General features: G+C 40.4%; 1 protein-coding gene across 1 annotated transcript in view; it reads left to right on the top strand.

The window, feature by feature from the left end:
- Positions 1 to 18853, top strand: part of LOC126187863 (DNA polymerase epsilon catalytic subunit 1) — a 332843-nt gene that overhangs the window by 18322 nt on the left and 295668 nt on the right. Inside the window, exons 2-5 of the mRNA XM_049929181.1 lie at positions 4449 to 4572; positions 4667 to 4885; positions 12344 to 12579; positions 16572 to 16812. Coding sequence (XP_049785138.1) covers positions 4449 to 4572; positions 4667 to 4885; positions 12344 to 12579; positions 16572 to 16812 — 820 coding nt within the window. The remainder of the gene's footprint in view (positions 1 to 4448; positions 4573 to 4666; positions 4886 to 12343; positions 12580 to 16571; positions 16813 to 18853) is intronic.

The raw sequence follows: 18853 nt of genomic DNA, 5'->3' as shown, positions 1-18853 counted from the left end.
AACCTGGTTCCTAAATCTCTGTCTTACCATTATATAATCTATCTGATACCTTTTAGTATCTCCAGGATTCTTCCAGGTATACAACCTTCTTTTATGATTCTTGAACCAAGTGTTGGCTATGATTAAGTTATGCTCTGTGCAAAATTCTACAAGGCGGCTTCCTCTTTCATTCCTTCCCCCCAATCCATATTCACCTACTATGTTTCCTTCTCTCCCTTTTCCTACTGACGAATTCCAGTCACCCATGACTATTAAATTTTCGTCTCCCTTCACTACCTGAATAATTTCTTTTATCTCGTCATACATTTCATCTATTTCTTCATCATCTGCAGAGGTAGTTGGCATATAAACTTGTATTACTAGAGTAGGCATGGGCTTTGTGTCTATCTTGGCCACAATAATGCGTTCACTATGCTGTTTGTAGTAGCTAACCCACACTCCTATTTTTTTATTCATTATTAAACCTACTCTTGCATTACCCCTATTTGATTTTGTATTTATAACCCTGTAGTCACCTGACCAGAAGTCTTGTTCCTCCTGGCACCGAACTTCACTAATTCCCACTATTTCTAACTTTAACCTATCCATTTCCCTTTTTAAATTTTCTAACCTACCTGCCCGATTAAGGGATCTGACATTCCACGCTCCGATCCGTAGAACGCCAGTTTTCTTTCTCCTGATAACGACGTCCTCCTGAGTAGTCCCTGCCCGGAGATCCGAATGGGGGACTATTTTACCTCCAGAATATTGTACCCAAGAGGACGCCATCATCATTTAATCATACAGTAGAGCTGCATGTCCTCGGGAAAAATTACGGCTGCTGTTTCCCCTTGCTTTCAGCCGTTCGCAGTACCAGCACAGCAAGGCCGTTTTGGTTAATGTTACAAGGCCAGATCAGTCAATCATCCAGACTGTTGCCCCTGCAACTACTGAAAAGGCTGCTGCCCCTCTTCAGGAACCACATGTTTGTCTGGCCTCTCAACAGATACCCCTCCGTTGTGGTTGCACCTACGGTACGGCCATCTGTATCGCTGAGGCACGCAAGCCTCCCCACCAACTGCAAGGTCCATGGTTCATGGGGGGTGCGCAAACCTAGGAAAAGAAATCCACTACTGTACAGCTACACTATTGATGACAGCTGGAGACAAAGGTCTGCCGTGAAATATCTATGCGTAACTATCCAGAGCGACCTTAAGTGGAATGACCATATAAAACAGATAGTGGGAAAAGCAGACACCTGACTCAGATTCATCAGAAGAATCTTAATGAAATGTAACTCATCCACGAAAGCAGTGGCTTATAAGGCACTTGTTCACCCGATTTCTGAGTATTGTTCATCTATCTGGGATCCCTAGGTAGGACTGATAGAGGAGATAGAGAATATCCAGCGAAGAGCGGCGAGTTTTGTCTCGGCATTGTTTAGTTGGTTAGAGAGTGTTACGGAGATGCTAAACAAAACTCCACTGGCAGACGTTACAAGAGAGGTGTTGAGCATCACGGAGAGATTTACTATTGAAATTTCGGAACAGCACTTTTCAGGAGGAGTCGGACAACATATTTCTTCCCCCCACATATATCTCGCATATTGACCACAAGGAGAAAATTCGAGAAATTAGAGCCAATGTAGAGGCTTACCAACAATCGTTTTTCCCATGCACTATTCACAAGTGAAACAGGGTTGGAGGGATCAGATAGTGGTACTGAAAGTTCCTTCCGGCACACACCATTAGGTGTCACGTGGAATATGATGTAGACGTATATGTAGAATGTGCAGACTATTTGTAAAAGAGCACCTGCTGATGTTATTGAAGGAGTTCCCTTACGTATCAGAGGAAGTATGTGGTTCCAGTATGATGGAACTGTGCTCACTCTGCAGAACAATTGCATGCAGTATTAAATCATGCTTAAGGCATTCAGGACCGGTTCCCGTGAGATCACCGAAGTTAAGCGCTGTTGGGCATGGCCGGCACTTGGATGGGTGACCATCCAGCCGCCATGCGCTGTTGCCATTTTTCGGGGTGCACTCAGCCTCGTGATGCCAATTGAGGAGCTACTTGTCCGAATAGCAGCGGCTTCGGTCAAGAATACCATCATAACGGCCGGGAGAGCGGTGTGCTGACCCCACGCCCCTCCTATCCGCATCCTCCTCTGAGGATGACACGGCGGTCGGATGGTCCCGGTAGGCCACAAGTGGCCTGAAGACAGAGTGCTTTTTTTTTTTAGGAGGGACCTTTACATTGACCTCCAATATCCCTCGATCTTCATCCCATTTACTTTTTTTCACTGGGGGTATGGGGAAACAGAAGTATATTTTATTCCCGTAGACTGAGAGGAAGAGTTGGGTGGAAGAATTCTTGCAATGGCCATGCAAATATAGGCCTCACAACACATTTTCCAAACACTGGATGCCCTGCTACATCAATATTGGCCCTGCTCATTTTGAACATTTATAGTTCCACTGATCAGAACAATGAAGGACTGATACACATTTAACATTGTTTTATTCTCAGTCATGCCCATTGACCTTGACATTCCATACTCACTCAATATGTCTTACTGATACCTGGTTGCTTAACAGATATATTTGTTGTTGTCTCCAGCATTACAGCTCTCAGACTGAGAATTGAACTACTGAATGTACTGTTAGCATTGTCAGCTTGGCATGGTGGAATGAACTGCTGCTTAACCTGGAGAGATACAAATAGTATGCAATGTGCTTATTGTGCTGTCTCACACCTTAAGTGATTGTGTTTTATATTGTGACAAAAGGAAAAGTTATTAGTTAATGTATGTTTTCTTTCCATTTTAGCTGATGTTGCAACATTGGTAGCATCAGTCATAAAATATTGTTTTATTTCTGATCTGCTTTTTAAAGTCATGCAAAGAAAATAGTTTCTGTCCTCCCCAGTTCCACGTTAAGTAGGCCTAATCATAGTTGTAGATTTTACGTTCGCGTTATCATGAAAACATGAAACAGTTTAAATGATAACTGAGTACATCATTGCTGCTCTAATTGGGTATTTGGATGTCCCTTGGATCTCAGTCGTAACCTCTTGCTGTAAAATGGAAAAGTCAGTTCTACAATTGTTGTACCTGTTCTCAGTAGAAAATATAGCTACCTGCCAAGCATTTGTCAAACAGTGGCATGTTTCAGAGTAGGATGAAAGTTGGTTTTGTGAAGATGGAAAAAAGAGCTGTTAGAATGGCACTGAGCCATCATTTGATGCACGAACTGAGTTGTAGGAATTTTAGAAAATTGGAGGCAGTGCCAGCTTAGGCAAGGAAACCAGTTGGTTAAGTGTTCATCTTTCAGTTATTTCTAGACTTGAAGGACTATTACTGAGACCACACCCCAAGTATGATTTACTCTTAGAGAGCCACTTGTGGGGCAATACAAAGTACTGTGCACAGTAGATTTTATGAAGATGGCATGTATTTGAACCAATCAGGACAGGCAGCTTAGTATTTTTGCACTTGGAACTGTGACTTTGCAGACTTACAGAGATGATGTCATTGATGCTGATCTACATCCTTAACAGTGGTGCAGTGGGGTTAAGTTTGTGTACAAGATGGCAATACTGCACCACACAGGACTGTTCTCATAATGAGTATCATCAAAACTGTTCCCCATTTGGTAAATCCATAATTGCTATACATGTTGTATTTTGTTAACTTCAGATTAACCATGTGCAGCAGATAATGGACAACTCTTGTTTCAAGTAAATTTACAAAAATGAAGGAAAAATTTAGCATGAAAGTCGGGTAGTTAATGAGTAAAGTATTGAACTGTAATTCCTTTATCTTACTTATAATTGCATTTAACAAATGAAAGTATGCCAGTTGTCATAATAAAAGAAGTTCTAGTTTCAGGGCATTCATTTTTTTTTAGAGGAAAGATACTCTTTCTTTATGTATATGAGGATAAATCACTGCTATAGGGGAGGGTTTTAGGAAAACTGATGGTATGGGATATGTAGGTGTATTTAAGGTAGGTGACCGGCTTTTACAAAGGGAGATAACAGTTGGTGTAGTAGAGCACCACTAGGTGAAACATTGAGAAAATAGTATCAGGAGAGTGTGGAAGATCGACTAAAAGAAATAAATAAGCTAAAGAAGGTACTGGTCATCTAGAACAAAGTAAGAAAGTAAAAGGAGGAAGGGTGATACTTCCACAAAGGCAGAAGGCTGGAATGTGGTGGGATCAAGACAGGGGTTAAGCACAGGTACTAACAAACAGGTGATGGGAGGGGGAGGGGAGGAGGTAGTTGAGAGAACAAAGGGTGCGTTGTTAGGAGACCAGTTAAGATTGATTCATGCTACTACTGCTACAACAACAACAACAACAACAACAACAACAAAAACCGCCACACTAGCAGTGATAGCTATGTATAACACTAGAATTTGAACATTTTCCCATGAGTGGTTCATTTGTGTGGCTTATTTTTCAGAGATGATACTTCAGAGCTTAGAATTCGTGAAGCAGTTGAAAATGATAAAATTGACAGTAAATATGGCTTTGAACGTGTATCTGATCATCTGGAACGTGTTGGTTTCCTTATTAACATGCACACAGTAAGTAAAATAGAAAGTATTTTTTATGATTTGTTCTGTTTTATTCAAGAAATGTTGTTTCCCTGCAAATATATATGAATTTTATTTTTTGCAGACTGAAGTTCTGGATGAAGACAAAAGGCTTGTAAGCGCAGTTGATTACTATTTCATTCAAGAAGATGGAAGTAGGTTCAAGGCATCACTGGCTTATTTACCTTATTTTTATATCCTACCAAAACGGGAGTGTATCAATGAAATATCGGGCTACTTGAGCAAAAAGTATAGTGGCACAATAGCAAAAATTGAAGTTATACCAAAAGATGACTTAGATATGGTGTGTTGTACTTATTTATTTCCTTAACTGAATAATCTTTTAGATTAGTACTGCTATTTTGTAAAAAATAAGTAACAATATAATTTTCTTACTGCTGTGGGCTCTTGGAGTAGATATGTTTTGTCTCTTTATGTACTCAGAGTTTCTGTGTTCGGCAGAAAAGTCTCAAACACATTAATTGGTTTTGGTGACTTAATACTAAAAGTAGTCCATTGTCAGCAAAATAGTCTCCTGTGTACCTGGAAACAAGTGACTATGTCTGAAATAGAGATTTAAATTTCAGAGTGATTTCAGGCCTATCAAAAATCTTCCAGTGGGGGTGAGACAAAAACAAATAAATTTGACAGCAGAGTGTGTATGTTTGTCATAATTACGCTTATAAAGGTATCTATTTCTACTCCTTCAGAAATTAAATAGCATTATCACTAGGAGGAAAAAGAGAGGAGGAAGAAAGAAGGAAATATGTGCATGCCCTTAGAAAGGAGAAAAGTCACGTTCCCATCATCATCAAAATCAACAACTACCACCATTTGACAGCCACTTCTCGATAAGGGCCTCCTGTAGATTATCCATGCACTTTGGTCTTACATTCTGAATACCTTTGTTGCTCCTGCATGTCTTCTAATGTTGTCTACCTACCTTCCATCTTAGTCTCTTGGAATCCAGCAAATAACTTCCTTTGTCCATCATCTGTCCACATGTCCTGCACACTTCCAAATTTTCATTATAGTCACGATTAGGTCTTCCACTTCAGTCTGTTAACTGATCTATCTGTTTGTTGTTGTGTTCCCCCAAGTAATTCATTGCTTATTGAGCAGCCCTAAGTTTTTGAATGGTTTTTTTATAGTTTAAAGTTCATGTCTCTCTGCCATAAGTTAAAGGTAATTTTGTACCCAGATTGTAATTTTCCTTTTCAGAAGCATTGGAAGCTAAATTTTGAAAACTCCATTCAGTTTTCCAAAAGGAATTCCAGGCCATTTTAATTCTTCTGTTTGTTTATTTTTCTCTTTGTTCAGTCTGTGACTTAAACTGTCCTAAGTATAGAAACCTATGCACTGGATCTATGACTCCATTGTTAATTAGAACTGTTTTATTTTTTGTATGTTTGTTATACATTATTTTAGTCGTATTGCAATTGATTTTCAAGGTAGTTTCAAAACTCGTGTCTAAAGTGCTTCCATTTGCTGTTTAAGTTTGTCTGCCCTGGAGGGCAGCTGTATATACTTGTGAGTCAAAACACTATGACCACAGCCCACTGTGAGACAAAATACTGCCTGGTGGCCGTGTAGGCATGTGATGCAGTAAAGAAAGTATATAAGTGGACCAGAGATGAATGGGGAATCATTCTAACACCTGTACAGGGCGCGAATGGGGAAATCCTTTGACAAAGGGAAACCATTACAGTCCAGCACCTGGGAAACAACCTCAGAAACAGTGAAGCTTGTCAGCTGTTTGCTTGCTGCTGTCATGAGCATTGATGGAAAGTGATTGAAGGACAGTGAAACCACGAATAGATGACAAGATATTGAACGTCCATGCTTCATTACAGAATGTAGAGGTAGGTGGCGTGCCCACTATGTAAAGCAGGACAGATGGCAGTCTGTGGAAAATCTGAGGACAGAGTACAGAGCTGGTGCAGGCACATATTCTGGAGCACATGGTTCATTGCTCATTGTTGAACATGGAGCTCCACTGCAGACAGTTAATATATGTTCCCATTTTGACTCCATGACATTGTCAATTATGAATATGGTGTCTCAGTATTATCAGGGTTGGACCATGCATCAATAAAAACATGGCTGGTAAGGTGAATCATGCTTTTTGTTGCACCAGACGAGTCACTGTGTCCTAATAGCTGACATCCAGGTGAATGGGTGCTTGAAACATGCACCATGCCATGGATGCAGGCATGTGTGTGGAGTGTTATTCTGCGGGAGACTTTTGCCTGGGCTTCCGTGGGACCTGTCGCAATAATTGAAGATGCTGTGACACCTGTAGACTACATGAATGACTACCTGCATCTCTGCATGTTGAGATTGTGTCTGATGGTTATGGCATCTTCCAGCAGGATCACTGCGCATGACACAAGGCCAGAATGATGCTCCTGTGGTTTGAGGAATATGATAGCAAACTCATGTTGGTCTCTTGGCCTCTAAATTTGCCTCTGAGTCCAAAGGGACACTATTGGACGTCAACTCCGTGCCATCAACCAACTGACCTATAAATTACAGGAATTACGTGGCCTGTGCATAGACATCATGTGCCACATGCCTCCAGAAACCTGCCAAGGACTTGCTGAATCCATACCAGGCAGAATAGTTGCTATAATGTGTCCCAAAGATGGATCAACACACTATTAAAGTGCTTATCATTATGTTTTGTCCGATCAGTGTAATATCATTAGTAAAATGAATATGGTTCATTAACATGTATGTCTTGTTTGTGTTCCCAGCTTAAAGCTCTGAAAACTTCTTGTAATTTCATTGTTCCGAAGAAGTTTCATGCATGCTGTGGCATATACAGGATGAGTCTTTGATGATGTTATAAACTTTCATTAATGGTGGAGAAGGATAAATTTATCAATTTGAGGTAAGGGACCCTGGTCCGGAAATGACTAAATAAAAAGTCATCATCATCATCATTTAAGACTGATTATGCCTTTCAGCATTCAGTCTGGAGCATAGCCCCCCTTATACAGTTCCTCCATGATCCCCTATTCAGTGCTAACATTGGTGCCTCTTCTGATGTTAAACCTATTACTTCAAAATCATTCTTAACCGAATCCAGGTACCTTCTCCTCGGTCTGCCCTGACTCCTCCTACCCTCTACTGCTGAATCCATGAGTCTCTTGGGTAACCTTGCTTCTCCCATGCGTGTAACATGACCCCACCATCTAAGCCTGTTTGCCCTGACTGCTACATCTGTAGAGTTCATTCCCAGTTTTTCTTTGATTTCCTCATTGTGGACACCCTCCTGCCATTGTTCCCATCTACTAGTACCTGCAATCATCCTAGCTACTTTCATATCCGTAACCTCAACCTTGTTGATAAGGTAACCTGAATTCACCCAGCTTTCGCTCCCATACAACAAAGTTGGTCGAAAGATTGAACGGTGCACAGATAACTTAGTCTTCGTACTGACTTCCTTCTTGCAGAAGAGAATAGATCGTAGCTGAGCGCTCACTGCATTAGCTTTGCTACACCTCGCTTCCAGTTCTTTCACTATGTTGCCATCCTGTGAGAATATGCATCCTAAGTACTTGAAACCGTCCACCTGTTCTAACTTTGTTTCTCCTATTTGGCACTCAATCCGTTTATATTTCTTTCCCACTGACATTACTTTCGTTTTGGAGATGCTAATCTTCATACCATAGTCCTTACATTTCTGATCTAGCTCTAAAATATTACTTTGCAAACTTTCAATCAAATCTGCCATCACAACTAAGTCATCCGCATATGCAAGACTGCTTATTTTGTGTTCACATATCTTAATCTCACTCAGCCAGTCTATTGTTTTCAACATATGATCCATAAATAATATGAACAACAGTGGAGACAGGTTGCAGCCTTGTCTTACCCCTGAAACTACTCTGAACCATGAACTCAATTTACCGTCAACTCTAACTGCTGCCTGACTATCCATGTAAAGACCTTTAATTGCTTGCAAAAGTTTGCCTCCTATTCCATAATCTTGTAGAACAGACAATAACTTCCTCCTAGGAACCCGGTCATATGCCTTTTCTAGATCTATAAAGCATAGATACAATTCCCTGTTCCACTCATAACACTTCTCCATTATTTGCCGTAAGCTAAAGATCTGGTCCTGACAACCTCTAAGAGGCCTAAACCCACACTGATTTTCATCCAATTGGTCCTCAACTAATACTCGCACTTTCCTTTCAACAATACCTGAGAAGATTTTACCCACAACGCTGATTAAAGAGATACCTCTGTAGTTGTTACAATCTTTTCTGTTTCCATGTTTAAAGATTGGTGTGATTACTGCTTTTGTCCAGTCTGATGGAACCTGTCCCGACTCCCAGGCCATTTCAATTATCCTGTGTAGCCATTTAAGACCTGACATTCCACTGTATTTGATGAGTTCCGACTTAATTTCATCCACCCCAGCCGCTTTATTGCACTGCAATCTGTTGACCATTTTTTCCACTTCCTCAAATGTGATCCTATTTCCATCATCATTCCTATCCCATTCTACCTCGAAATCTGAAACATTACTGATCGCATTTTCACCTACATTGAGCAACTCTTCAAAATATTCCCTCCATCTGCCCAAGGCATCCACAGGATTCACCAGCAGTTTTCCTGACCTGTCCAAAATACTTGTCATTTCCTTCTTACCTCCCTTTCGAAGACTGCTAATTACACTCCAGAATGGTTTTCCAGCAGCTTGACCCATAGTCTCCAACCTGTTTCCAAAGTCTTCCCATGATTTCTTCTTGGATGCTGCAATTATCTGTTTGGCTTTGTTTCGTTCTTCAACATAACTTTCTCTGTCTACCTGGGTTCTGGTATGTAGCCATTTTTGATACGCCTTCTTTTTCCTTTTACAGGCTGCCTTGACTGTATCATTCCACCAAGCTGTTTGCTTCATCCTACTTTTACACACTACTGTTCCAAGACATTCTTTAGCCACTTCTAGTACTGTGTCCCTGTACCTTTTCCATTCCTTTTCCAATGACTGTAATTGACTACATTCAACTAACTGGTACCTTTCTGAGATCGCTGTTATGTACTTGTGCCTGATTTCCTTATCCTGAAGTTTCTCCACTCTTATCCTCCTACATATGGACCTGACCTCCTGCACTTTCGGCCCCACAATCCCAATTTCACTGCAGATTAAATAATGATAAGTGTCATCAAAGAATCCCCTGAATACACGTGTGTCCCTCACAGCCTTCCTGAATTCCTGATCTGTTATTATATAGTCAATGACAGATCTGGTTCCCCTGCCTTCCCAGGTATACCGGTGAATGTTCTTATGTTTAAAAAAGGAGTTTGTGATTACTAAGCCCATACTGGCACAGAAATCCAAGAGTTGTTTCCCGTTCCTGTTGGCCTCCATATCCTCTCCAAATTTACCCATAACCTTTTCATACCCTTCTGTTCGATTTCCAATCCTGGCGTTAAAGTCACCCATGAGCAGAACACTGTCCTTGTCCTTTACTCTAACAACTACATCACAGAGTGCCTCATAAAAACTATCCATCTTATCTTGATCTGTCCCTTCACAATGCGAATATACTGACACAATCCTAATTTTCTTGCTAGGCACTGTCAAATCTATCCACATCAGTCGTTCGTTTACATACCTTATTGCAACTACGCTGGGTTCCATTGCTTTCCTGATGTAAAGCCCTACACCCCATTGTGCTATTCCTGCTTTGACTCCTGACAGGTAGACCTTGTATTCTCTCACTTCCTCTTCTTTCTCACCCCTTACCCGAATGTCACTAACAGCTAAAACGTCCAGCCCCATCTTACTTGCAGCCTCTGCCAGATCTACCTTCTTCCCAGAGTAGCCCCCATTGATATTAATAGCTCCCCATCTCATTACCATTTGTTTGCCAAGTCGTATCTTAGGAGTCCCTGGTTTGTCAGTTAGAGGTGGGACTCCGTCACCTCCAAAGGTCCGAGGCATCTTGCTCTGATTGTTGCCAGCATCATATTTAAAGTACCAGGGAAGCAGGTTGCTAGCCTTACTTGCCCCGAGTCCCATTGGGTTTTGCCCCTAATGGCTGAGGGACTAACCGGTGGATTTGGTAGTCTTTGCCGTATGAGCACAAAGGTGACCACGACTCAGAATATGTCCGAGATGCCCAGCCTCATTCCAAAGTAACTGGTATCCCGACTGTCGCGACCACTTACATGGCCACTCATACGTTGCCCGTGGTTCATGAACTAGGACATGACTACAGGAACCCACACCATAAAAAGTTATAAGCAGAAATCATTCTGGTATCTCTGACAGTGGTATGCATATATCGGTAATGTTGTTGCTAAGTCTGTAGGGTAGGAAAGTTGTAGAGATGGTAGTATGGACTAAAACAATAAACAAAACCTTCAGTAAGCATGGTCTCTAAAATGCATACCTTCATAGCTATGGGCACTAGTTCAGTAGGAGAGACGTTTCGTTGTAGTGAATATGAACAAGTGCTCATAGCTCTTAAGGTATGCATTTTAGAGTCCATGTTTACTGTACATTTTTTCTTGTTTTGGTCCATACTGTCACCCATTAAAATTGCCTGCTCAACAACCAGAGAAACAAAAGCACTGTTACATGTATTTCTCTGACAGAGCTATCAGAACGATTTTCGCTGATAACTTTGACTTGGTTGTTTCCAGACTGGGGCCCCTTACCTCAAATTAATACATTTACCCTTCTCCATCATGCCTGAAAGTTTGTAACATCATCAAGGAACCACCCTGTATATATAATTCAAGATTTAAAAGTAATAACTTACTGAATAGTAGAGGCATTGAGTTGTCAAAACACGCCACTGAGAACTTTTGGGTGAATTCCTTTTCAGTCCATAAAGAATGTGTGCATCATGGAGAGAAAGGGGGGGGGGGGAGATAGGAAATGGGAGCTGATGGATGGGGGGGAGAGGCAGTGGGTACAGTGAATTAGGAACTTCATATGGGCATTACAACACCAAGTGATCTAGTGTAGTACACAATGATGTGAAGGAGTGGATTGGGTGGGGGAGATAATGGGAGGTGGGTGTGTTGTAGGATGACTTGAAGTGCAGTTCTGGAGCAGGGTAGAGATAGGTGAGGGGTAGGTATCTGTAGAAGACTGAGGTTGATCCCGTAATCCACGTGACACCAGGTCATAGTTTATGAATAAGGTATTCAAGCTATGAGATGTTTTCATATGAAGCATTAGTTACTGACCTAGGTAAGGACTGCCTTCCCATAATTCATTGTGCTGTAGCTAGGGTAACTCCTTTATGGACCGCAGTATATGTACCCATTAACAACAGTGTTCTACATTGCCAAAGCATTTTTAAAACAGATATTTCTTTTGTAATTTGTGAAACACAGAACATTTGTGTATTTGTTGAGTAGCGGTTAGCAGCATTTTATTGGTTATTGTACTTAGTTTTATTGGCTATTGTACTTGATGTGTGGTTCAGATGTATTTCATACAATTGTAGCCATATTTTGCTTGTAATATTAAACTGCAGGAAAGATATGTATTATGTGCTGTAAAAATGTAAATGCTGTGTGGTGTTGCTGGCTGGATTATCCTCCAGGTGTTCGCAAAGGCTTTCTTTATTAGCACTCACTGCAATACATGAGAGCTGTGCACTAAGTGTGACTGTAATGAGAATGAGTGCATGCACGTGAAGTGTTGCGTTCATGTTGTTGATGACAAAAGACAATGGATAATAATACTTTTGAATATTAATAAACTTTTTTTTCTATGTGTGAGCAGCCAAACCATTTAATTGGTCTTCAACAAAAATACCTGAAACTTTCATTTGTAAGCATTACTGACTTAATGAAAGTTCGTAAAGATCTTCTGGCTGCTGTTCGTAAAAATCGTGAACGGCACAAAGGACGTACAGTATACTCAGAAATGTTGAGCAATGCTCTGGCAAACAAGGAAGGTATAGATGTTGCAACCAAGCGTACTGCTACTGACCATCTGGAGAGTATTATGGACATAAGGTAATGAAGGTTTTTTTATGCTTTAATATGTAATTGCAGTGAAATATAACAATAAATTAGTATATTAGTATTATGAAGTATTGTCCTTGATATTTGGAAGAACTGACATCCAAGGCATCACTGTCTTGGTGGGAGAAATCCCAAGATGAAATAGCTTGCATAGTGAAATGGGCAACTTTCAGACAGGTGGTCATTAAGTGAACAGAATAAAGATAGAGGAGTATGTAGTATGCAATAATTATCAGAAAAATTGGGGTGGGATTAATGAACTACAGAGTAAAGACGAATTCGCAATGATGCCCCATTGTTTGAAGCACTCCTAAAAAGCAGTAAAACTCACTTAAAAGCACATTAAACTCTGAGACTTCATCACAAATGCGTTGATTGTTGATGACTCTTTGGCTCTTGCACTAACATTTTGGTGTCTCCTGCAGCTGTTGTCTAGACCAATAGCATCAAACTCACAGCCCACAGGCTGCAAATGGCTCTTTAAAAATTATATGTGCAGTATGCCTCACCAGTCTAATGATATGTAAATATTGAGTCACCTGATGACTGGCATACAATACCTGACAATAATTGAGATTGTGTAAGAAGATTCCTATCACCTTGCAGGGCTGTTGCTAGCTCGTAGTTGTGAAACACTAATGGATGCAGGTGAACATGTCAGCCATCTACAGAGCTGTGACAACACTGATGTGTTGCCATAGAGGCACTTACAAAATTGTGTTATGTTATTGGTTGAGGTAGGCCCGCCAAGCCCAACGCGTCTGTTGGGAATCAACTTAATGCCGACTCAACTACAGCAGTGAATGTTTAGGTAGGCGACTACTACATGACAGACTCGAGAGTATAAAAGAAGATTCCGGTCGGGTGTTTTGCAGACTCCTTCCTTCAGAATGCACTGCTGTCAGGCCAATGGAGCAACAGTGTTTGCTTTAAAAAACTGAAGAGCTCGCTGCTGGGGATTCAGGCAAAAGCAATAGGCTGATCTTGACCATGTCTTTGTCAGCACATTCTGATGATGTAGCTGTATTGGTTTGCTATGTAGGTCTGCTTGACACATATCATTACAAGTTGGCAGTGTTGGTGATTATGATGTTTTCCACTGGTGTCAACAGGGTTCAAACATGTGTAGTATTGTGGATGCTTGGTGAAAGGGTGTCCAGTATTAAGTAGAGATGGAGCTATATCTTGCATGTCAGGGTCATATTCATTAATTATGCATTGTAATGTATTTTTTTTAGTAAATTCACATTAGTATGAAAACTGAAGTTGAAGGCCTCCCCCCATGTGTTTATTTATTTATTTTTGCTGCTGCCTAAACGTGAAAATTTGTTATATGGCCCATACCAGCTTTTGAATCTGATAATCTTGGTCTAAACTTAATGGAGAGTTTTCTAGGGACAGAAAGCTAGCTAAAACCAAAAATTGGCAGCAATGACATCTTTGGGGTAGATCTAAATGTACAGGATGTACATAAAGTCCAGGAACACTTTCAATTGTTTATTGCACAAGAACTAAATTTGTACAGATGTCATACATATTGCATTTTGAAGTGAAACTCTGAAAGTAATATATATATATATATATATATTTTTTTTTTTTTTTTTTTTTTTTTTTTTTTTTTTTTTTTTTTTTTACCAACATTCGATATGCAAACCATGAGTGACTCGGCAGACATCAATGTACTGTCATCGAATTCTTGCCATACTAGTCCCAGCATGGCATTGTTGACTGTGGCAGTATTCTCTCCTGGAGCTCTGCTACATCATGTGGTAGAGGCAGATCTTTAATGTGTCTTCACAGAAAAATTTGCATGGAGTGAGAACTGGTGATCGGGGAGGCCATTTCATGAAACAGCTGTCCCCTTCTGTAGCATGGCTGATCCATCGATGTGGCAGCTCCGTGTTCAGGTACCCACAAGCTTCATGATGAAAATGGGGTGGAGCCCCATCCTACTGAAAGATGAATGATACTAAAATGTAGACTTCATGGCCAGAAATGTCATGTCCATTATAATTATTTGGGCTGTTATGCTGTGGTCAGTTGATGAATTCTGTGTCAATTCCCAACGTATCGACCCCCTTGAAGATGTCCTCCGCAGACGGAGACGAAACGTTGGGAATTGACACAGAATTCATCAACCGACCACGTCATAACAGCCCGGATAATTATAATAGATATGAAAGATGAATGGAGAGTCTGATTGCGTTTGAGGCCTCAGTCTTTGCTGCAACGTGTCCAAGTGGGAATATCCAGTGACAGTGCTCTCAGCGAAGAGGAATGGCCTGTACAGTTTTTGACGTGACAAGGCACAAAAAAATTTACCTTTGGGGAACCATGTTCAAATTCAGTGCATTAATGTGGGTGCTTTGTACCCCAGATTCGACAATTGTGCCTGTTCAATTTCCCATTAGTGTGAAAAATGGCTTCGTCATTAAAAATTACGCGATCAACAATGCCATTCCCATCCTCAACCAGTAGTTGCAACTGCGAACAAAACTCAAATCGATTGTCTTTTTCATCGTCATTGAGCTTCTGCACTAGCTCCAGTTTGAATTGTTTCATAGACAGCTTCTGTCGCAGGACTTTCCACACTGTCATTGGAACCATTTCAAGTTCACGGGATGCACGATGCACTGATTTCTTTGGACTCCTTATGAATGTATCTCGTATGTGCTCCACATTCACTTCACTCACACTGGGACGTCCGCTTCTCTTTGCTGGGCGAAAGCAAGCCCTCGTAATGAATTTGTTGTGCCAGTGGTAAGTGGCCTTCCTTGTTGGTGGCTTCTTACCATACTTAGTTCTAAACATCTGTTGAACAGCTGTAACACACTTTTTTTTTTTTTACTCCAAAACACAGAAAACTCACTCGGCACCTGAACTTGCCATGTTTGCGACTAGCGCTGACTGTCAGCAGATTACCAAATTACGCTGTGGTGGTATACGTGAAAAAAACTTTCAGGGCTTCTCTTCAAAATGACATATGTATGATATCTGTACAATGTTTGGTTCTTGAGCAATAAATAATTGAAAGTATTCCTGGACTTTATGTACATCCTGTACATCAAAAGGATGGGCAAATGGAATTTAGATGTGGTGTATCTGCCTCAGTAGTCAATGTTGAATCCACCAAGATATAATTCAAGCTCCATTCAAGACTCCTCGGGCAAGACCCATTATGAAGGATTAGCTTAAACTTAAGACTGGGTCTTTTATTGACCACCAGACTTATTCCCAGATGTAACTGAAAGCTTTAGAGGGAATCTCAACTCACAAGTATGTATGTTCCCCAATCTTATTGTCGTAGTTGGGGAAGTCTTTAATGATCCTACATTTGATTGGGATAATTTCAGTTTTGTAAGTGATGGACGTGCCAAGACATCCTATGAAATAATACTACATGCTTTCTCTGAAGACTGCTTATAGCTCATTGTTCAAATAAAATAGATATTTTAGCATTTACTAAATGACTGGTGTACATGAACATCAGAAATAAGTGATAATCACAAACAATGACTGAACACATACAAACAATAATTTGTTAGCTTAACTTTTACACTTGCTGTTACTGTAGTACAGGTGCTTTCTGTCCAAATAGTCCAGCTCATATTGCTTTTGCTATCCTCACAATTTACAAGTTCCATGTAATTCCACAACTTAACTTATTCCTCAAGCAGTAATGCTAATGCAGTTTGTTTACTGTCACATCTTGTGGATTTGTTGGAACTGGAGAAGGGAAGTGGTGGGGGTTAGTTGAGTTAAGAGTCTGACATTTTTTTCTTCTTTTCTGTCTTTTATGAACTTTTTATGATAAGTCAATAGTAGCCATAAGAGAATAGTAGCCTGTTTTTTGCCATCAAAACTAATAAAAATTTTGAATCTTCACATTTTAATATTAAATCCAGCTTGTACTCTCATGCAGAATTTATTTTATAATTCCATTTTGAGTTTCCATCTTTATGTTCAATTGTCTTTTTTATTAGGGAATATGATGTACCATACCACATAAGAGTGTCACTTGATAACAAAATCTTCTGTGGCTCATGGTACTCAGTGCAGAGTAGAGGCACTGAACCACCAATAATCAAGAAACGAGATGATATCATTGAGCGGCCTGATGCCATTGTCTTGGCGTTTGACATTGAAACAACTAAACTTCCACTTAAGTTTCCTGATGCCAGCAGTGATCAAATTATGATGATATCATATATGATTGATGGACAGGTAAGTTTTGTGCAATCTTGTTTTGATTTCTTAACACAATTTTAGTACTGGTACTTTAGTGAACAGTTTTCATTTCCTTCCCAGTGAACCAAATTACATTATAAATAATGTCATAACTTCTTTGTTGCTGAGCACAAGACCTACAAATAAATCATGGGGATCCTCTCTGTTTCAACATTTTAATGGCTAAATAGAAGAGGTATTTCTTAATTACTGCATATTGCATCTGCTGCCTTGCTACAGATTTATTGATTATGGTGTATCTTTGTTATTTGGAGTTGTGAAGTTGAAGAACTCAACTTCATTCAACATTGCAACAATTTTTCTTAACTGACATTCTCCAAATACGGAGCTACTTTCATGGGTATCAACATCCATCTCCAAAAGGCTTGTGTCCAAACTGAGCTCCATGTGACATATCGCTCTCCCATAGGGTATGCATCCATGATAATGAATTTGCTTCAGTTGAATCATGACTTCATTCACACACAGTTCTGATAATCCCATAATGAAGGAGAGTTCAGAATGAGGCGAGCTATACATTAACAGGCAGAAGCCTGTCTTTAATGATCTGCATACTGATAACAAATTATGACACATACTAACATGTGTTACTCTATATTGAATTCCAGTATTTGCAAGAAACTAGATGAAGTCTTTTAGAGTAGGAACATGTGGTTGAAAAATTTATACTTGCGCAGTTGAAGCTGTCTGTTATTAATAATGAATTTAACATATTTTATTCATTTGCAGCAGAAAGCATTGGCATGAATCTCTTGGGATGTTCTTGCGTACTTGTGACTTAATGAGTGACTTTTCTACAACCATTATTCTTTCTTAAATCTCATGATTTATTTGTAACTTTTCGTTAACAAACATGGAAACATACCTGTGATGAATTGAGCAAAGTCATACCTGAAACTGAACTGGGCTCAAACTGTACAACTGTGCAGTCACAGCCGTGGTCCCTTAAATAACATTACGCCAACGTGAACAAACTTAAATATCATTAGCATTTACACTATATATTAATTACAATGAAAAAAATATCAATACAAGCAATTCCACGTGTGACATCAGAATCATCAGAGAACAAAGGCAAATTTTAAACAAATTGTTTTCTAAAATGTAGAAGCTATGAGTGTTGGATATCACGCCACGAGTACCTTTAACGATTAATATTACAATATCCAGATTGGTGCTTAACTACTCCATTATTTTCATTACCACCATGTACAAAGGCTTCAATGTCGAAGTTACATAATTTGGCATACTCGGCTACCTTATTAACCATGTTAAAGTTTATTATGTACTGACCGTTTACAGTTCAGTAGTCAGACTCAGCATTGGTCAGTGCACCATGGTTGAGCAAATTGCCACATGAGATCTAAGCTGTGGTATTATGCAGTGCAGGACTCCCACTGGAATATAAATTATAGTTGGCAGATCGCGTACACGCTTTGCACAATGGCAACCCTCACTACCCATAGCCATGGCACTACATATTGTTGGTAGCCTTGTTGCCCACAGAGATGACAAATTGCTACTGAATGACACTGACCCCTCCCCAAGTTATCCAGTATGCCAAGCATGGGACAACAATGAACATCTTGCCCCCCTCTTTGTCAGGCCACCACTGAGCAGCACCCAACTCACCAGAGGTTCCCTGACACGCCATGCTCGGAGCATTGGCGGTCATTTTGCCCTTCCACCCAGCATACCTACCCGATGACACACATTGCCACCACAGCATGTCATTGAGCCCACCCGACTGTGCCACACCTTGGATAGCTGATGGTAACAGATGGTGTGATACCACCTACACTGCAGGATATGAAAAACAGCCAACAGATCGCATAGTGCCGCTGGTTTCACGCCCGCTTTGGCACCACCGCACTCAAGTGTTCCCAGCCTTGCCAACATCCAAATACCTCCCACAACCTTCACTAGGCATCAGAGGCCACACCATTACCCAAGTTCATCACTCACTGTACCTGGCAATTCAAACCAGTTCGCCCCACCCACCCCTCCACAACAGCTT

Source organism: Schistocerca cancellata, chromosome 5, assembly GCF_023864275.1.
Source record: "Schistocerca cancellata isolate TAMUIC-IGC-003103 chromosome 5, iqSchCanc2.1, whole genome shotgun sequence".
NCBI classification, from domain to species: Eukaryota; Metazoa; Arthropoda; class Insecta; order Orthoptera; family Acrididae; genus Schistocerca; species Schistocerca cancellata.
This window is presented reverse-complemented; position numbering and strand designations above follow the sequence as displayed.